This window comes from Halyomorpha halys, unplaced genomic scaffold (genome assembly GCF_000696795.3).
Source record: "Halyomorpha halys isolate HHAL.00 unplaced genomic scaffold, Hhal_1.1 Scaffold1957.1, whole genome shotgun sequence".
NCBI lineage: Eukaryota > Metazoa > Arthropoda > Insecta > Hemiptera > Pentatomidae > Halyomorpha > Halyomorpha halys.
Genome location: NW_027109284.1, coordinates 96,104 through 116,906, shown reverse-complemented (window position 1 = coordinate 116,906; position 20,803 = coordinate 96,104). Strand labels below are relative to the sequence as shown.

At 30.4% G+C, this 20,803-nt stretch overlaps 1 protein-coding gene across 1 annotated transcript; it reads right to left on the bottom strand.

Moving 5' to 3' along the window:
- Positions 1-4,318: 4,318 nt before the first annotated feature.
- Positions 4,319-20,272, bottom strand: LOC106690902 (uncharacterized). Its single transcript, XM_014436499.2, has 11 exons — positions 20,209-20,272; positions 14,681-14,816; positions 13,718-13,841; positions 13,078-13,288; positions 12,713-12,924; positions 12,009-12,210; positions 10,336-10,517; positions 8,619-8,814; positions 7,815-8,027; positions 6,714-6,941; positions 4,319-4,777 (listed from the first exon to the last, which is right to left on the bottom strand). The coding sequence occupies exons 1-11, from the start codon at positions 20,261-20,263 to the stop codon at positions 4,650-4,652; spliced, it is 1,887 nt and encodes a 628-aa protein (XP_014291985.1). The 5' UTR covers positions 20,264-20,272; the 3' UTR covers positions 4,319-4,649.
- Between the last annotated feature and the right edge of the window lie 531 nt (positions 20,273-20,803).

Genomic DNA, 20,803 nt, shown 5'->3' with positions numbered 1-20,803 from the left:
GCCTCCTGTCGTTAAGCTTGGGCTTTCAGGGTGGGCGGTGGTATTGAATCTTCTTGAGAGTTTACCAACCGTCGACCAAGAATGATTTCTCAAGATCGTGAATATGTTGAATATTTATGTACATATTTGTTTTGTTTTTATTTTATAATGTCATGCATGATTTGTTCGGTCTCAAAAGTTACTTCCACTATCATAGTCTTTATATTCGTTTCTTTCATATTTTATGGCAGACTACGATTTCCTCGTCTCTTTGTTTCTCTAGCTCTTTGGTTTTCCAATTTGTAAATCCGGCTGAGCCACATTTATGTGGGCGGAATGTCGGATTTACATAATCCGAATTTTTCGGTTCCTTTTTAAATTTGTATAATTTTTATATCGGGGTCGGGGATCTCATTTTCTGATGCCCATCCTTGCCACGGACACCGGAAGACCCTGAAGACGCCGCGACTGCAGTGCCGCCCCTAACTATACACCATGCAAGCTAGGACCTGCCCCTACCATCACGCCAGAGTCGAGGACTAGCTGGCCTCCAAGATAGAAAGACGTTCTTCAGGACACCTGAAGCGAAGTACATGGTCTTCACGATTTCGCCTACTGTTCTGCCTGGACGAGGGAAGCTCCAATCAAACGCAGAAATGACCGCGACAGCGAAACTTCCACAGTCACTCATATAAGCAATATTCCGTTATCTATGAGACAGCCAATGTTCTGTCTTATATAATATTATTGAAATAAATAATTAAACTAACACACTAACCACAGTTGTCCCCTCAGGGAATTATAATTATATTAAAATAAATATAAGTGTGATTAGTGAGGAGAAAAGGCCTCACATTTTCAACCACCCCTTTGTTCCACACTAATTTAATAAAATTTAAAAATACAATCGGAGTACCTGAAGTACGGCACGAGCAGGTCCCGATGTAAACAGTAAATAAAATAACTGTTATTTTAAGGCTGCTTGCTTGAAAAACTGGGTAAACGATAAGCTTCCTTTAAGTGATAAAACAATCTTAGGTCTCTTGAGATCCCAGTTAAACAGGTTACACTGTAATAGAATTATTTAATAATAACAATAGTTTAAAAAAAAGTATTATCTCGAAAACTGACTATGGAACATATTATTTGATGGACTGGAGCAATCTTCTTATTTCCGCATAGCCCTTTACTAGCTGGACAAGTTATCTACAGCTACATGGGATTAGCAATACATTTTTAGTACAGCTATTATTTTTATTTGTGAATATCTTTAAAATTATTGTGTAGCTATACGAGTATTAAAATAATACCTTGTTTACTCTAACCTGAGTTTTAGCATTCTACAAAACTAACTTATCACCTAGCACCTGCACTCAAAGAGGATCTGAAAATATCTTTAAACTTTACGGTTGCACGCGACCCAAGAGGACATTTCCTCCTTTTGTTTTTAGCAGAGATAAGGTGGTCATGATACAAAAACAATTTAACTTTCCCCGAAGGATTTCGTCCTATTTTTATATCTCCTTCAATATTTATGGTTATATATTTACATTTATTATTATTCGTTCGTTCTATTTTGTTTAACGGATTAAAACTTCCTTGGTCATCTACGCCGTTTAATTCTTATTAATTTCATGTTATATTAAATTGACTATTTTATTTCTGTTTTATACACAGAATCCTCATAAATCATGCCATTGCGATGCCCAGATTTTCTAATATGGTTAAGTAGAAATGTATGCTAAAATTTTTGGGGGTGTTGCGGATACATTCAATCCGTGTCTTTTAGCGAGCTTAGTGAATCTGTTATTATTATGAGTCAGGGACATACAGAGATGAAGTGCTGCTGCTATTGCATTCAGTTCGGCAGTGAATACGTCACGCTACGTCAAGTTTAAGCGTTGAATTATTGCTAACAAAAGCTGTTGCTGATGCTGATAAACTCATTCACCTATTGTTTCTTTTGTTTATATCAGTTTTTCATGAAAATTCTTTTCTATAAAAATATATTCCTCCTTGTTATTTTTACCTGTAATGACTTGATCATATGGAGATTTTAATTGTTATGGTTATTTAAAAAAAAATAAAATACGTTTGAGAGAAGTTATCTGAAGCGTGTGAAGGTAGTGGCGGGAGGCGCGGTGCAGTATAGCTTAGAGGCTGTGAAAGAGGAGAATAAAAAGAAATTAATAACTGAAATTGGAATTTTATATTAAACTCAATCATAGATGGATAGTATGAATGACAGTAGATGTATGGAAAGGTACAATTGGAACTCAAAACATGAATGATATTTACGGAAACTGTCTACACCATTTTTTTTTTTCATTAAACCTTAAAATATAATAACGATAAAGACGACACTGTTAAGGTGCTGCTATGCGTTTGCCAAACTATGGAAAATTCACACATCCGCTAGAAGATGGCTGAGTTATTTGGATTTGTTAGTACAAGTTGGCCTAAATTTGTTTCTAACCCGCTGGTAATTGGCCTTTGGCTATAAATCAAAGGAGCATTTGGACTAGTTCTGCTTCCACACGCTTGTGCTCAGTTAGCTATTGTTTTAGAACTGACAAAAGATAGATAGTGCTCTCCTGTGCTCTCCGCGTTTTAATAAGTTAACGAATAATAAATGAAAAAAGTTTATTTCAACTTTGTCAAAATAGTTTTTAAGCTTTATGTGTGTCATCTACGCCATATTTCAAGTTCTTTAAATTGCACTGTTGCACAAAACGCAAGTTATGAAGAATAAATTTACTTTATAATTTTTAAATTGCTGTTATATAAAAAAAGTTTAGCTGTTTAATGATTATTATATTAGTATAATTTTAAGACATTGGCTACTTTAATTTGTAATGTAAAATTTAAAACCATAATAGAATAGATAATTTTCAGAAAAAATAATGTAATGTAAAAATAATAATTTACCATGAGTTCACTGTTGTCGAGAATTTACATGATATATATATTCTCATTTTTAGTAAGGGTTTTGCACTTCTTCGATGTAGTAATACGTACGTAATATGACGAACTACGTGGCTTTATATTTAAATGTATATAATAATTTTTTTTTATTCACGTGGATCAGAATTTTTGTTTCATTTCTAAGTTATTTTTTGTTCTCTAAGGACTGTATCATTGTCATATCATGTATACTTATTTTCAACAAACGAATGATATACACCAAGGGTTGTCATACAAGAAGTCAAAGAGAACCACTATCTGTTTTTGTTTTTTTAAATTAATTTTACAAAGAGCCAAACGTCACAAGTAACATATAAAAACATATGAATAAATATAAAAATACATCTACTAAGTAAATAGTTCGGTATAGCTGCATATCATTTTTGTTTTGTTCTTCCAGTCGGCCTAAGACTCCCATTGAAGTCCAAGATCTTCATTTTGTGGGACCGCAACCTAATGAAAAAAGTCAATGCCCCAGGCCGCATTCGAACCGGCGGCGCCCGCAGATCCCAGATTGATAGACCTGCGCCTATCCATTTAAGCTACAGACAGCCCTTTTTCTAAAGCTTTTTTTTTCAGACTTGCAAATGATTTGCGAATTTCTATAATCAGTGATAACAATGTTTTGAAACATAATCACTTATATACCTCAATGTCATTAATAATTTTAGTAAAACTGATTGATTATTTTAATTAATTAATTTGATATAGGTTAATAATCCTTGATATTAATTATATGAAATTTGAAACGGAAGAAAATTTAATAAATTATATATTTTTTTAATAAATTATAATTTGTATGTTGGTCTGTTATTAGTCTATATTATGTAAACATAAAATACTCACTGGAATAATATATTGTCAGTCCAATAGCAATTAGCGTATCAGGAAATTGTTTAAAGAACTGTTTGAATCGTGGTTGTAGATTTGAGTGACAGCTGATTTCTAATTTTGACATGTCGATTGATCATTTCGTATTTGTAATTAGTTACTCCACATATTCAGTAAGACCTTTTTAGAATTGTGAAGAGAATAGAAAAACACATTAAAATGCAACAAAACCCAAGTTAACAAATTTTCATATACGCAACTCTGATTCTTAAACAATGACCAATAGATAATCAAGATATTTTTCTTTTATACTGATAAGCTTAACACCAACTCCATAGGCAGCCATATAATCAATTATAAAAGAATGTTTAAAATAATTAATTTTTTAATGTTGTAATGAAAAAGTCTGTACCCTCCTTAAAACGCAAAATGGCAGTGTAAGGAAGTTTTATATATTAGTGTATTCATATATATTTATTTTGTATTCCACCATTTGTGTTTGATGATAAATAAATAAATAGGTTGGGAAAAAAAAAGTTGAAAATGCTGAGATTGAATTTTTTTTTTCCTCATTTTATTACTTAATATTGTCTTTTATAGTACTTTTTAAATTCTTAAAAATATTCTTGATAAAAAAAAAAAAATCGAACCTGGAAAATCAGAGACCCCTTGAGCCTTGAGGTGACAAATTTCCTTCGTTCCTACGTCCCTGCTGACTTTTATAATCATTCAAGAGCAATAAAATTATTTTTTTTTTTTTCTTATTTTTCTGTTCATCTATACTTGCATTCAAGTTGTTAAATTTTCCTTTTCATAATAAATCAGAATCTATACCATTTGTTTCTCTTTCAATGAATAATCTCTCCTAAATCGATTCAAAAATTTCCACATTTTGGAAAGTTAAATGGGACGTTTGGAAGCTGACTATCTTCTCCCACTTTAAAAACAGCAGCCATTCCTGCTTCCAGATGAAATGCATAATGACAATGGAGGAGCCAGAAACCTGAAAATCAAACCACTATCAAAGAAAATAACATTCATTTAAACTAAATCTAAAATAATTAATAATCAAAATAAAATATTTTTTTTTTAAATTTTAAATTCAAAACTAGGCATCAAATTTCAGTCGTTCACAGGCTCATTTAATTAATTTTTATGTTTGTAATCGTGTTAGAATTTCCAAGACGCTGCTCTCGCATTTTTGAACTAGCAATTGCTTTATTTTTTTTTTTTTTTTATTAGGTATTTGAGATGCTTGCCTCTTTTTGCACAATTGCACCTGCGCCTTTTGAATTAAAATCACTGCTAAATCTTTTTTTATAGAGACAATGATGATTAACTCCCCCTGCAGGTACTTATCTATGTATCAGATACTAGTTTTCAAAATATTATATAATTTTAAAGTTTAAAACTAATGTAATATTAGTATTTTAAGGCATCTGACTGACCTATGTGTATAGGGATTGCTTCAAGGGTGGTAATTTTGGTTTTACGCACATACACGTTAAAATCTCTAGGATAATGGGAGTTTAAATCGATATCGAAAAGTAAACTCTCATAAATTCAAACAAACAATCCTCACAAAGCGAATATTCTACCCCATAGGCGAAAATAACAAGTAACAATACATTTGCTATAACAGGAAAATCAATACCCAAACATTTGGATCAACATTACTTATAAGCGAGCCCAAGAACCAATGCGTTTATCGCTTTCCGCCAGAACTAACAACTTCATAGCTTTCCACCAACAACAACATGAGGAGGCCCCCCACCTCCGGATTCTTTCTTTAATAATAGGTCCATACAGAATGGACATTTTACAATTAACAGATAAGTAATACAGATAACCTTAAAATACCAAAGGTAATACTCAACATGATTTATTCTCTTTCCATAATAATGCATTCACTAATTTATTGTTTTTTCTGTTTTAAAGGGATCAGAAAAAAAAAAAAATAACTCATCACAAGGAGACATAAAATTCTTTGAGAGCCTCCCTGCTTCCTTCAATCCAGTTTTCTGAACTATCACCCCATCCCCCCTTCCTGCGAGGTGGCAGGGCAGGAAAGATTCCAAAAACCCTGTAAACAATACCCTATAACTCCTTTCTTCTCATGCACCCCCTTCCATACATTATATTTGTCTTTAAATATTAACTGTTTTATTTTTCTCTTCTCTGCTTAATCAACATGAGGAGGCCCCTCACTTCCAGATTTTTTCTAGTAGTATTTATATGGAACTGACACATCAAAACAACAAGATAAGTATTTCACCGTATACCTTCAAGTACCATTGGTAGAAATAGGTAATATTCAATTTGAATTATATAACCATATGTAATACAACCTATTAATTTAATGATTTTTCTGTTTTAGAGGGATTGGAAAAAAAAATGGTAGAAAAAAGTAGTAATCAATCTGAATTATGTAAGCATACATAATGCAACTAATTAATTTAGTGCTTTTTTCTGTTTTAGAGGGATCGGAAAAAATTACATAATAGTAATTTACATTAATTTACATTCTTATATGTTATCTTACAATTTCAATTTATATTTCAATTGTTCTTAGTTGTTTTTGTATCTTTTCAGCTCTGATCAGGCTGGACACGATTGTGATTCTACTTTCATTTATGTAGCCCCTTTAAAGAGAGAATACCAATCAGCCCACAGTTCATGTGCTTTTGTTTACTTGATTACTCTACGGCTGTGAAGTGGATTATGATACCCTGAACAGAATTGACAGAATAATTAACACTTTTAGAACCATCTATTAACAAGAAGTGATTGGTACCATTTTTACTGTTTTGAAGATTGAAAATGATTTTTGATCTTTTTTTCTTCAGTGATTCTGTGGTCAACTAATTGATGGAGAGCCTTTTTTTGCTAAGAATTGATAAAATAAAAACACAATGTTTGTAAAATTAAAATTATATTACCTGGATTATTTGCAATAAACCTTGCAAGAACATAACCTCCTGCAGGAACACTTATGGTGTCTCTCATAGGTCTTGATTTGAGATTTATATTGTCCTCTACTAATTTCTTTTTCAAAGAAACTAGTTCTGCAGTCTTATCTTCTTTACTATCCTCGAAAACACCCATCTCCAGTATATAAAAATTATATCCATGAAGATGAAATGGATGATCAAAACCATTTCTATCACCTAAAAATTTATATTAATTTATTGATTTTATAGTATAGTTTTATTTTCATAAATTGTAAGTTGAAAAAATGAGAAAAGGTAAATAAGAACCTTAAATAGTTCCAGGACCATAAAAAAAATTGTATTAATGGAAATGGCAAGTAAAAACATTTTTCATCAGAAAAGCATGCTTGGCAAAAGAACATCATTCCCCAACAATAATTGTTCCTGGAAATTTAAATATAGCTACTAAACACTGAGCAAGATTTCGAAAAGATTTTGTTTTTATTTCCAGTGTTCCATGAATGTGAACTGTGTGGTACCTGCTCATAAATTATAATTACCCTTAAGCAAAACTAGGTATGAAATAATGAAGAAACACTCAAGAAAACTAGTATGATTAGACTATCTTTCAGCCATGCCTTAGGGCACAGATATGTTACAAATGAATGAGTTTTCAATCAAATGTAGGCAGTTTTCATCAATCTAATATTTCCATAAAATTCCAATTTTAGTATTGACATTAATAATGTTTGGGAGATTGCAATAAAAATTTATTAACAAGTTATTAATGCAGAATTTTAATTTTGAAATACAATTGAAGTATGGTAAATTCTCCAATAAGACTAACAACCTTTGCAAGAATGATCCACCTTTACTTTAATAGTTCATCAGTACTCACCAATAAGCAACTGATTCCTCTTTTCGAGAGTATTTGATAGAAATCTGAATTTTTAAAAGTTGCTATGCAAAAAGATTCTTTCAAGTATTTCTATCCTGGCCAATTGTGAACTTGTTCATAGGGAAAGTTGTATAGAATACCAGAAGCATACTTAAATTATGTAAATAAACTATTATATATCCAATAATATTTTATTAATATACATTAAATACCTGTATCCATAATTATCATGTCAACCACTGCTCCAGAAGGAATTGAGTACACATTGACGCAGGTACAAGGTTTCTTGATTGTGGTTTTGTTACAATTTTCTTCACAAAATTGATCATTTGGAATATCATCCAACTGGCTTATTAATGGAGAAGAAGGAAACATAAATGAAATGTTGTTAATAAGGGTTTTGATTCTCAAGCCACCAACAGGTTCTTAAAAAAAAAAAAAGATACTCTTCCATAAAATGCAACAATATTTTTTGAAACTAAAAAAGTTATAAGCAAAATTCTCATATGTTTAAACCTGTAGTTTTAAAAAGCCATAGTTCAATAATAAAGGTATTAGATTGTAAATAGTTTCTGTCATAATTTTGGTCAAATTTATATTAATTCATTACATATGCTTTAGGTATAGAATACATTGTCACTCAGACTTAACATTGTTGGACCAGGTTTGCTTTCAACAGGCAAAGTGTATCTCAACCAAATAAAACACTAATTTTTGATGTAATCTATTTTAGGATATCTTACAGATTGATGGCAGTAACAATGCACATTCCTCAAGATATTTGATTACGAGTTTTGCTCCCTGCAGGGAGACATTATCATTTAGTTATGTATATTCTTTCTCTATAAGCATATAGCATTTTAGATCTATTGCTTTACAGCCATCCTACCTCCAATCAACTCAACATGAACATGCATATTAATTATATTCCATAGTGTTAATGATCATCTTTGGAAAAGCTAAGCTCACTGGTTTATTTACTCTGATGCAAAATTAATAAATTATATTATAATTACCATCATAGCGTTGATATGTTCCATTCCTAAATAGATCATCATCATTGTATTTGTAAATTCCAAATGAAAGGGGAATTTGTTGATAAAGTTTCCCTGAATTTGCATGTTCAATGGCGTCTTCAACACCTTCTAGATAACACATACAAATTTCATTGGTATTAGTCCCATCACAAGTAGAATTAACAGCATTAAATATCTGAAATATGAAATTGTATTTATTATTTTTCCGACTATTATAAATAACTAGAACAAACTCACTTTTTCTCATTTGACTGCAATCGCTCTATAATATAAAAATCTGTATGAATATAGATGAATGAGAATATAGAATCAAAGATTTTTAGAAGAAAACACAATTTAATATTCCATTAAACTATAAAGGCTTGTAAATTGTATTTTATTGCAAAATGGAATCTTTTTTTTTTTTTTCAGATTCATGAAGCTGTATAAATAGGATCTTTCTAGCTCCACTTCAGAAAGATCTGTTAGTTTAATAGACCTTCTGAGACATACAGCCATATTTATGAACATTACTAAGATAGAACTTACTGAGGATTGCCTTTAAATGCATACTTCTATTTACAAAATAACAGTTTTTTAAATGCTTCTTTGCACTTAGTTCTTCAAATTTCAATAACTTACTCCTAAGGCTCAAAATTTTCTTTATTTGTTTAATCTTTGCATATTAGTAAATAAACCCTCTTAACTTCAATTCTTTCAATTTAAATTACCAAAATTTCTGGCATGCAGCTCACTCTCATAACCTTCAAAATGCTAAATCAACCTCATTGTAACATTCTTGATTATTTAAAAAAATAGAATCTTATCCTGTTTTTTCAGTTGCTGCTATTCAATACCCACATCAAATGAAACAAATAATATTTTGTGTCCTTTCTCTTTGGAAACTAAGAACTCCTTGTTGATTATTAATGTTACAATAAAGTCAATCTAATATGTTTAAGGTCCTGAGAATAGGCAGTATGACATAAACATCAATTGAATTAAATTGAAATAATTGAAGTTATAAGGATATATTTACTCATGATATAATTATAAAACAAATAAAGCTCCTTTATACTTCTCCTTGATAATGAACCAATAGTTCCTGGGGAATTCCTGAAAGTAAAAGGTGCATTTATAAAACGATAAATCTGTTAAGGAAAGCTAAAGGTGTACAATTAAAGAACATCTTTAGCAATGTCTTCCTTAGAAATTTTCTTAAATTCCTTTTATGAATGTTTCATTCCTTTTACACCATTGGCGGAATAAATCTTTTTTTCTGTTGGCTGAGCAAAATTTTAAAATCTTTTGCACCTTATTTGGCATGAACTCTTTCATTAATAAGGGACCTGAAACCAGGTTTAGACCGAAACATAATACCACAGAGCTACATGTAGTAAGGAAAAAAAGTATGGAAAATCTATTCTGAAAAAAGGTACTATAGAGCTACATGCAGTCAGGAGAAAAAATATGGCAAATTTATCTTTGATTTGTTCAACCTGATAAAACCTTGATAATATATCCTAGATATATGATACACAGTCATCATATCTTTAAACCATTTGCCCAATTATTATTAAGTATATTGAAATATGATAACCCAAGTTTGCTTAGTTGGTATTAAGAATTTTAATATTGACTTTTAATAATTTAATAATAACTTTATTATTAATTAAATAAATAGTTTAATTAATTTAATAAAACAGTATAAACATACAACACCAAGTTCACTGTAATTCAATGGTTGTGGCAAATCAATTTCTTCTGGTTTTTCTACTGATTTATATCTTAGTATTCCAATATGGGGAGCAGGATTGCAGTTCTTTCCCAAACTTTGCAAATGGATAAAATATAAACCTTCAGTTTGATTTGCTTCAAGCACAACATCAAAACGATCCGCTGAAAAAAAAAAATTATTGAAGAATCATGTAGTTTTAATCCAATGGATTAATTTCATAAGATTATGATAGTAAGCTTACTTTTAACTGTATATATACCAGCAGAGTCAGATGTTTTTTTAAAGAAAAGACTTAAACATGTTATGCACTGAACTACGCAGTTGCACTATTATGCAATTTTATTGATGCAATGTTGATGAAGGGAACATTTTGACCCAAACATGAGCTATCTTCAGGGCTAATAATAAATCATTGACACAATATTCAATATAACACAAATATAAGAAGATGGTCAGGGTTGTGGTTTTTGACTTCAACTCTGACCATGTTCTTATATTTAAGTTTTACAGTCAACTGTTATATATATAGTTGACCATAAATTATTGTTATATATATAACACAATTAGCAAGAAAGTTTTTCCAAGATATTGAAGAACAAAAGAGATGCGTTCAAAAGGTTGTCATAAATTTAATTAATACTAAAAGGGTAAATGGAAAAATAGATAAATAAAACTTTTCTAAGAAGTTATTCAGGGATGTCCATCCTGCAGGGCGATGTTGCATCTCTTCCTCACTTATACAATAAAAATGGAACAATATGTTGGTTCTTTGTTTATATAGAACAAATACTGGTGTATTATTGTTTTCTCCTTACTGACTCATATGGAAGTATCTCCTAATTGAAGTTTTACAAAAATAAGGTTCTATCCGAAAATTCAAAAACCCAATAAAAATGTATTTCCTCAAAAAAAAGATTTGATGACAACTTTCATTTTTCAAATTTTATTAACCTCTTCCTGGTCATCCAACCTATTCTTACCATTGATCTGAGAGTCAAATTTATATTCCAGGGACCAACGTAAAATAAATAATGACCCCTCCAGACCGGCTTTGAACCGCCACAACTCCAGAGAGGTTGCTAAAACCGATGCCTCAACTCATCTGGCAACAAACTTTTTTGATGGCACAACTTGAGCCATTCATTCTCCTTCTAGGTATCCATAAAGTTATCAGTTTCTGGTAGTAATATTATTATTAGATACATAAAGAGTTTATTTACTTTTGAGCTGGGATAATCATATAAAATGAATTAGCCTATATGGAAAAGTAATACACATATTTGGGCACATGCACTACTATATAATAGACTAATTATATAGTAAAATTCATCCAAAATTGAGCAAATTAAAATTTGTTTGTTTATATGGTTTAATGTTCTTAAACTTAGAGCTGAAAAAATGGGTTATCTTGCAAGTAACTAAGAGGTCATGAGATTCATTGTTTGGGTCCAGTATGGTTTAAACTTGCCAAGGCCAGCATTGAACCACTTCTGACACGATGTTGCTAAGGTAATGCCTTAAAACATTCAACCACAATGGTTTTGCAAATTAAAAGTTGTCAATATTGCATTTAAATGAACTAATTCAAAGAGATAAGCGAGTTGGTTGGTCTCATAGACTAGCTCAAAGAGAAAAGAAGAGGGGAAGGGTACCTGAATTGAGAACAATGGTGTCAGCTGGTACAGGTTTGAATTGAAGCCCTCCATCCGCTGAAATAGCCAATACTCGATGTCCTTGGAATTTAACACCCACAGCACAAGTAAGACAAGTAGCCCCGACCAATCGAAATCTATAACGCTTTCCTTTCTCTATTATGAATTCTGACAATGGTAGCCTCAAAGTAGAATTTCTTGACTGAAAAAAAAAATAATTAATTATTATTGAACATAATAGAGAAGGATATTGGTTTTGAAACTACTCTTTCATAAGCTTTTGGATGTAATATTACTGACAAATCATTGAAGGCTTTTTACTCTCTAACCTATTTTTAGATGGTGAATATAAACCATGCAAGTTAGTATTCCTAAACTTCAGTAGATTAATCCCAAGGTAGGTAGAAGTAATAGTTTTTATTTTACAGTTCATGTTGTTCCAGGTTAGTGAGTTGAATTTGTGTGAGAATAATACATTTAGATTGTGAAATTTGTACAAGAAGGTAATCAATCATACATTGTTATAATAATGAGGTAAACTAAATTTAATTTTTTAAATCTTAATTTAAATATTATGATTATTTTACTTGTTACAAAAAAAAAAAAGAATCAAATCTTTTTTATTAGCTTTAAAATGAAAAATGCTCATTCTAGTGAGAAAAATAAACTTTTCTTTAGTTGCATAAAGTCAAATTAAAACCAACATAATAGAGCCCTCTCCCATTTATTAAATATGTGCTAGGACTTTGAGGAACACTGCCACTACTGAAACCAGGAATGAGATGTTCTGCAGGTGTTCTGGTCCAATCTTGAATCACAATTACGTGTTCAGGAAGATCTTCATTGTACAAAGAAAATTGTTCTTCTTTTTCTCTGACTATTAGTGGTCCAGCAAGACCATCTAGTTTTTGTACACCTGAAATATTCAAATGTGAAATGTAAAAACATAATTCATGCCGCAGAAAATCATTAATTTATTAACGTACTATCCACTGCTTAGTTAAAATTTAGAAATATATTAATTTATCAGTTCTTAAGTATTATCGAATCGCCCCACGTTATTACTTACCAATGTGTGAGTGGTAAAAATATGTTCCAGCACTGTCTGCTATGAAATCATACCTAAATGTAGTACCCGGTAGAATTGGACACTGAGTAACATACGGAACACCATCATGGAACTGGCTACCATTTTGACTCATACCATGCCAATGAATAGCTGTAGTTTCATCTGGTATCTGATTCACAACTTCTACTGTCAGCCTGTCACCTTGGCAGATCTTAAAAAGAGATTATTCACTATCATGACCACAAGTTAGAAATAAAATTCCTGTTAATAAAGAAATCCACTGCTCTTTGAAGTGGCTATTAAATTTTATAGTTATCCAATTAAAGGAGATTGATAGTTTTTAGGAGACAATCATAGTAATATACATAATGTAAATATTATATAATGAAAGAACTGATTTGATGGAAGAAATTTATATTTGTATCAAAATCAAATTAACAGAAGTAGGTGTTATGCCCAAACACAAATTTAACTGCAGACAGAGACAATACTAAATTTCTTTCTCAATGTTTAATAGGTAAATTGTGTGTAAAAATTAGGAGCAAAATTTTTTTAGTTTCCTGCGTGAATACAACTCTTCTCTACATTTTGTTCCAAGCTAGCAAAGAAACAGGTAAATGAAATAATATTTTATGAGTACCTGAATGGATGGTGCAGGCAGTTGCCTGTTCACGCTAATGAAGGGCCTTTCAAAACCATCTGCTGTGACACATTGTGGTAATAAGCAGTCTTCTAAAACACCATTCTGACAATTTCGGCAAGCTCTATATACAAAAAATTCACAGTATATGTACATACTCATACCTATACTTCATAATTTTATCCAAAATATTTAATAGAAAGCTTTAGGTTTTTCACTACCACCTTTCGTAAACATGTTGAACTCTAAAGTGTTTTCTAATAATTTGATTGGAAATTTATTTAATTTGTTTTAAATCTTAACATTAGTTCAGATATCTCAACTAAAATATTATGTTAATTAAAATGTTTCTATATCCATAAATACTTTCATGATTAACATATAGAAGCATTCTTTATTACACAGATCGATTACCTACATGAAACTAAATGAATAAGAATACAAATGTAAAGATATTCATTTAGGTTTTTAAAATACATAAAAAAAAAAGAGAATTGAAAAGTTACACAAAATCTTCAAAGATAAAACAATCCTTACATTAATAAATAAATATTAGGCCTGAAAATGAGGTGAGAGTGTGCCAAGTAGGGTGAGCATAGGTTTGGGCCAACGTATATCATATATTTTGTTAGTTTTGATAAAAAAAAAAATTATGTTCAAAAAAGAGTCAAAATTAACTGAGTCAACAATAATGGAGAAAAAGGAATGGCACAATCCCTAGCCTAGTGGGGTGAGATTTTGCTAAAAATAATAAATTACTCCTACTATCTTCAACGACTTGAAAATGTTTTCTCCTCCAAAATATAAAGTTGAAAAGTGAGTTGATCATTCAGTATTAAATTCATGGGAATATGTTGGCATATAATGAAATAACACTAGACCCTCAAAATCTGATATAATCTCACCTCATTTATTGTATATAATATAAAAAATAACCCTTATATAATAATGTAATGGCATTACCCTCCAATAGTTGTATATCTTTCTATAACAAATCTGAAGAAACAGGTTTTAGGAACACCATCACATTTTCTTGTACATTCTTCTCCTTTAGTAAAATTAGTTTCATTAGCAGTGAGTTGGCTGTTTGCAACCTGGCCTATGGACAGTTTTTTATTCCTAAATGTTATATTGTTATAAGATTAGTTTTTAAAAAATTTTTGAATTAAAAAAATGCTATTTTACTTGTTTACCTATTTACGGGCTTTAACACTGTTTAATAAATGTAAAGTGTACAGGTTCACTAGTAAATCATCATTCTATAGTCAATTACAGGCTTTAATTTATTTTAAATAGCTAGTAACTTGACCATCAAAGCCTAAGACCTTCTATATAAATCTAGTTGTCTCTTGGTGAAAGATTCATTGTTTTTCCTCTATTATGTGTGATGGTGAAATGTTGTTGGCAACAGAAAATTCTGGTGAAAGCTCTACATAACTATAGTTGATGCCAACTTAGTGCAAAAACGTCAATTAATGTTTTGTTTTAGCTCTTTACAGGACTTTTTAAAAGTAAAATTAGTAATAATTAGGATATGGCATAAAAAGTTAATTTATGGGAATATATAAAAATAAAATTGTTCTTTAATTAAACCTATACAAATCAATTTTCTTCATACAATTCTCAATGTCCTCAAGAGTTATGTTAATAATTTTAAAATTAAGCTTTATTCGTGTGATAGTTTAATAAGCAAATAAGTATATGTAAGGCAAAGGCATGACATTATAGGGCAGACAACCTGTCAGTCTAAAATACATTTAGCTAAAACTAATTATAATAAATTGTTTTAAGTAAATACAGTATAATTACTACTTCAAGTCACTTTTAAATACTCCAAATAACAATTTTAGGCTGAAAACAATGCAAAGTTAAAATTGTTTTATTAATGTTTCTTTATTAATCAAACATAATAATTGTTATAGAAGTTGTTTAACAGTAATCAACATATATTTTGTGACTGAAAAACAACCCTCTCATAAATTAAATATATCTCTCATTTGATAAGTACACATTTATCTCTTAAAATAGTAGTCCTAAATTGTGACAAAAGAGGTGAATAAGGTGCTGGACCAAAAGCTTCTTAAGTCATATAGTTCACCAATTAAAAACAGTATATAAAAAATTATGAATGATACTGTCTAATCTTATATAACATGAATTAAAAACATATGTCAGAGGGAGACAAGACAATGATTTTAAAGAAAGCCAAATTTCATGCAAAACATTATTTTTGGTTAAGTCAAAAATATTTGTTTTATCTTTTTGATTATTTTGACCTAAATTCAGACAATAAAATGAGTAGATGTTATAAAATGATATGCACTTCAAAATATAAGGTCTGAGATAGGTAGGAGAGTTAAAGAAGAGATAGCTAAATTAAGACTGTCTCACCAACCAAAATCCTAGTTCCAGCCATTGCCCATCTTATGTACAAAGTAAGTTAAAGTTCAAAGAAAACAGAAGCATATATTCCTTGTTAAATGATGTATCTATCCATTATGAAATATTGTTACATTGTAAAAATGGTTGTAGATCAAAAATTAAAATTTTTCATTTATTTGTTTGTTTTAATTGAAGATATGAGAAGCTAAAGATGTAATATAACATTTTAGAAAAAATTTATATTTTTCCTTGAAAGAATGTTTCAAATATTCCTATTGGCACACAAACTTTTTTCATTTTTCTAAATTATCAAAGGTTTCAAAAATTAAAAGCATACTTTTTCAGTCTAAAATAGTAATGAATAAACATTAAATTAAATTTTTCTAAAATTAATATTTTTTTGTAGTATTACACCTTCAATGATATATTTCTTCAATAATCAGTTGATTAAATACTATCATGAATGGAAGAGTTCAATTTTTTTTTTACTATAAAGTTAACCCCTCCACAAACTTACAATCTAATAAAATTTAAAAAAATATATATTTAAAATGCCCTTTTTTACTGAATCTTTCCTAAAAGGATATTGAACCCTACAACTCAAGTACTACTTCACCATAATAAATCTGAGTTGCTTACAATTATAAGGGATTAATAAATTTTTCATCTGTTTAGGAATATTTCGCTTTATTGCCACAGTAATTAGAAAAGGTCAATATTAGACATCCATAGGATCTCATCATAATTCAAGAGCTCATCATTTAACTTATCAGTTATAACTGTCTAAACTTTTTTTATTGCTTAATGAGGTTATTATCTCAGAAATTATTTCATTGGCTTAATACTCTTTTTCTTTTTTCATGAAACTTGTCCTTCAGAAATTCAAATCTAATGACCTGGGAAAAAGTAAATTGAAAACGTTAACCATTACTAGTACCAAAATTTGAGTGATAAAACTTATAAATTCTAGATGTTACATACTTAATTTTTTAAGTCATTCTTTGGATGACTCAAGAGCAATCAAAAGACCTAAATGGGGTGTATATACTCTTATATTGCATACTTCAGTTTAAGCAAACTTGTTAATGTCATCATTGAAGTCTATAGTGTTTGTTACTGAGTTTTCAATTGATAAAATTGCTAAACTGTTAAGTTTTGCTATGTTGATCTTAAGTAGCTGTTTATTAAATTTTGTTTAATAAAATTAAGCTCTGGTACTCTAATCTTTCTTCAAATTTATTCACTTTTCAAGAGAGATTAGTGGATTATTATTTTACCATAGAAAAAAAAAATAGAAAGTATTTATTTCAGGCTGAACAAAACAAAAAATGGAACTTCTTTAATCTGACAGACGTAACACACAATGAATGCACACTGCACCTCCTGAAAGAGAGGAGTGATCAGATTAGACATGAAAGGAAGCTGTGTTTCCTTTATGTTTTTTCTAAAGGGACAGGGCTAAAAAAAATACAAACACTTAACATATAAAAAATTATAAGGATTATTATAAAATGGAAAATTATAAGGGTATACAATGGAACGTAAAAAATTAAATAATAAAAATGAAACATAAAAAATTAAATTATAAAAATGAAACGTAAAAAATTAAATAATAAAAATGAAACGTAAAAAATTAAATAATAAAAATAAAAGGTTATAAACAATAAATGAAAAGGAATAACAGATAAAAAGAAGAAATATAACAGAAAGTACAAACTAAGAGATGAAAAAGGGGAATATAAATAAAATAAAGAATAAGGGAAGAAAATGAAGGAGATAAAATTCATATCTGTTTTGACAGGAGTCAAAGTCAGAGTGAACCATTTGTATTGGAAGGATTGAGGATAAGTTAAGTAGGGGATAAGTTAAGTAGGGGATAAGTTAAGTAGGGGATAAGTTAAGTAGGGGATAAGTTAAGTAGTTACATTTGAAAATAAATTTAAAGTAATCAGTGTAGAAAATTAAAGAAAATATTAAAATTAGGTAACCAATAAATGATAATATACATAAGAGGGAGGGAAAAAATATTATATATATAGGGTGTTGAGAAAAAAAATGGAAAAGTTGAGGAGTATATTAATCAGTGGATTGGGGGCCATCGGGGTTTCTGTTATTAAGTCAAAGAAAGGGTCAAGGCCAAGAAAAGGGAGGAAATGGTCAAATTCACCTTCAACAGTAAACCAAAGTCGAGAGTGGTAGTAGTTAAAGGCTGATAGAATTTCGGAGATCCTGTCAGGATTGAGGACAAGGAAGAGATCGCCAACGTACTTTTCAATGAAAATTGTGTCTTGAAAGAATAAAGTTATTATGGAGTCGAGAAGGTCATTAAGAACAATATTAGAGATATCAGGAGCAAGGCAGTTCTCCATCGCAAGTCCGCTAATCTGGTAGTAAAATTTATCATGAAAGGTCAGGTAACCCAAATTACAGTAAAATTCTAAAGCTGAAAGAATTTAGGTGGGGTTAAGCGTGGTATGAGGTTGAATTATAGTCCAGTTCTTCTCAACGATATGAAGGGCTTTGTCAATGGGGATGTTAATAAAAAGGCTTTCGGCATCAAAGGAAGTTAAGATAAAGTTGTCAGGTATGTTGGAGGATTATAATAGTTCTTTAAGGTGGAAGGAATTACGAATATCATAAGGGTTATTCTCGCTGAGGATTTGAAGGGCAGGAAGAACAGCTTTTAGCTCTAACGAAACCCTGCAACGTGGGGCGAAACGTTGGCTCAATTAAAATATTTATTACTATTTGAGTTTTATTTGACCGCACCCAGAAGATATACTATTTATTATTACACTAGATAGGAAGATCGCTGGTTTGTTGCTTGGGGACAATTATAGGTTACGCTACTAGCGCTTTATTAAACCGTGTCAGGTTAGTTACTGTTACGTTTAATGGTTAAAGTTAACCTACTTTGTGATGCGATATTACTAAATACTGACAAGATGATAGTGACAATTTCCGAACTTGAAAAATTTATTTCTAGGAAGGAAAGTTGAAATCAAAATCAGAGAAATATCGACTCCCCTTCTTAAAATAGTTCCCGTGACCTATTATAAAAAAAGAGATTGTAGAGAATTCAACTACTTTCACTATCATGATTATACTTTAATAGCGTAAATTCTATTTCTTCAACAACATTAGTAAATGATCAACGGTCTGAGATAGGCCAGTGTATAATTGCGAACAGGGCTTTCTCTCTGTAACCAACACTGAAATTCCGACAAATTTCTAAAAATCTGAAACTAAGGGTGTAAAATGGCATGATAAAGCCAGCTCTGATATACGGCTTGGAGAGCTATGTTGTAACAGGTAGTCTAGGAAGCAGAATCGAGAGATTTGAACGAAAAGTCCACCGTACAATTACTGGAGAGATCTGGGATAGAGCTTTAAAATATGGAGAAGAATTAATAGTAAACTGCTTGCAGAAACTGGTCAGTTAATATCTCACGGTATAAAGGCAACGAGGTTAAGATGGGCGGGATATGTAGCCCGAAGCAATCCATTATTATGTGCCTCTACACAACAATGAATGCCATTATAATTGGTAAGAGGCCAAAAACAAGATAGATAGACAGAATCAACAAAGATGCGAAAGATCTGTATGCAGCAAACTGGAGGGCAGTAGCCCAAGACAGGCAGGCGTGGAGAAAGCTCGCTCGGGCGGCCACAAGGTCTGTACAGCCAACCAAAAAAAAAGTGTAAAAGATAAGTAGAGAATTTAAATCTAAAAGATCCGTAGCCACAAAATTCAGGTACCACAACTGCTCAACAATCATTTTCATAAAGCTTTTTGGAATTTTTGCATAGAATAATTCATATAATGCGTTTGGCTATTGGGATATCAAACTCCATGTACATTGAACAACCATCACAATAGAATAAAAAAAAAAGTTAATCATTTTAGTTGTTCATTTATTCATCATTGTTTTAATAGGAACAATTATGACAGCATTTCAAAATTATTTTCAATTTTTTACCTATTCTAAATATCAGTATATGTATGTAATCAGAACATAAATTTAAATAACTTAATAATATTTTCCTAGAGTTTTCTTTGGTATTCTTATACAAGTGAAGTATCATTAGTGTCTAATAAGGTAACCAACCTGCGACAACGTATCCTGCAAAGAGGGTTGCTATTACCTTGCCGACTTCAATCATTCTGTCAAACCCAATCCTAAACTGGCCAATCTGTTGGATAACACATTTTATATTGGTTTGTTATCTCTGCGTAGCAGCAATGTTTAATTGTCGAAGATATGGTTTATCCTTTATGGTAAGTATACCTATAAACCATATCGTGGCTTGTGTTACACGTTTCAATTTCTGAAGTAATTAATTTTTCTAGTATTATATTTTTAGAACTCGTTATTTTCACTCCACCGTATCTCAAAAACTACATTGCCTATGACGCTGAAATTTAGCACACAATTTTTATTTAAAAAAACGCTTCAAATTATTAAACTGTTATTATTTTCAAATAGTGGTATATTAACAAAAAAAAATTAAAAGTCAAAATTTTTTGGTTAGTATATTTTTCTTTAATATTGGAATGTGGAATAATGTCATTTCAAATTAAGTATGTAAGTATGTCACTTTCAGTCGCTAGTGAAGTTCGTGTCTGCCTGCCCTTTTTTTCACTTTATTTATTACTTTTCTTTTCAGATAAAATCCATAAGCTTTGCTTCCAGTTAGGTTTAA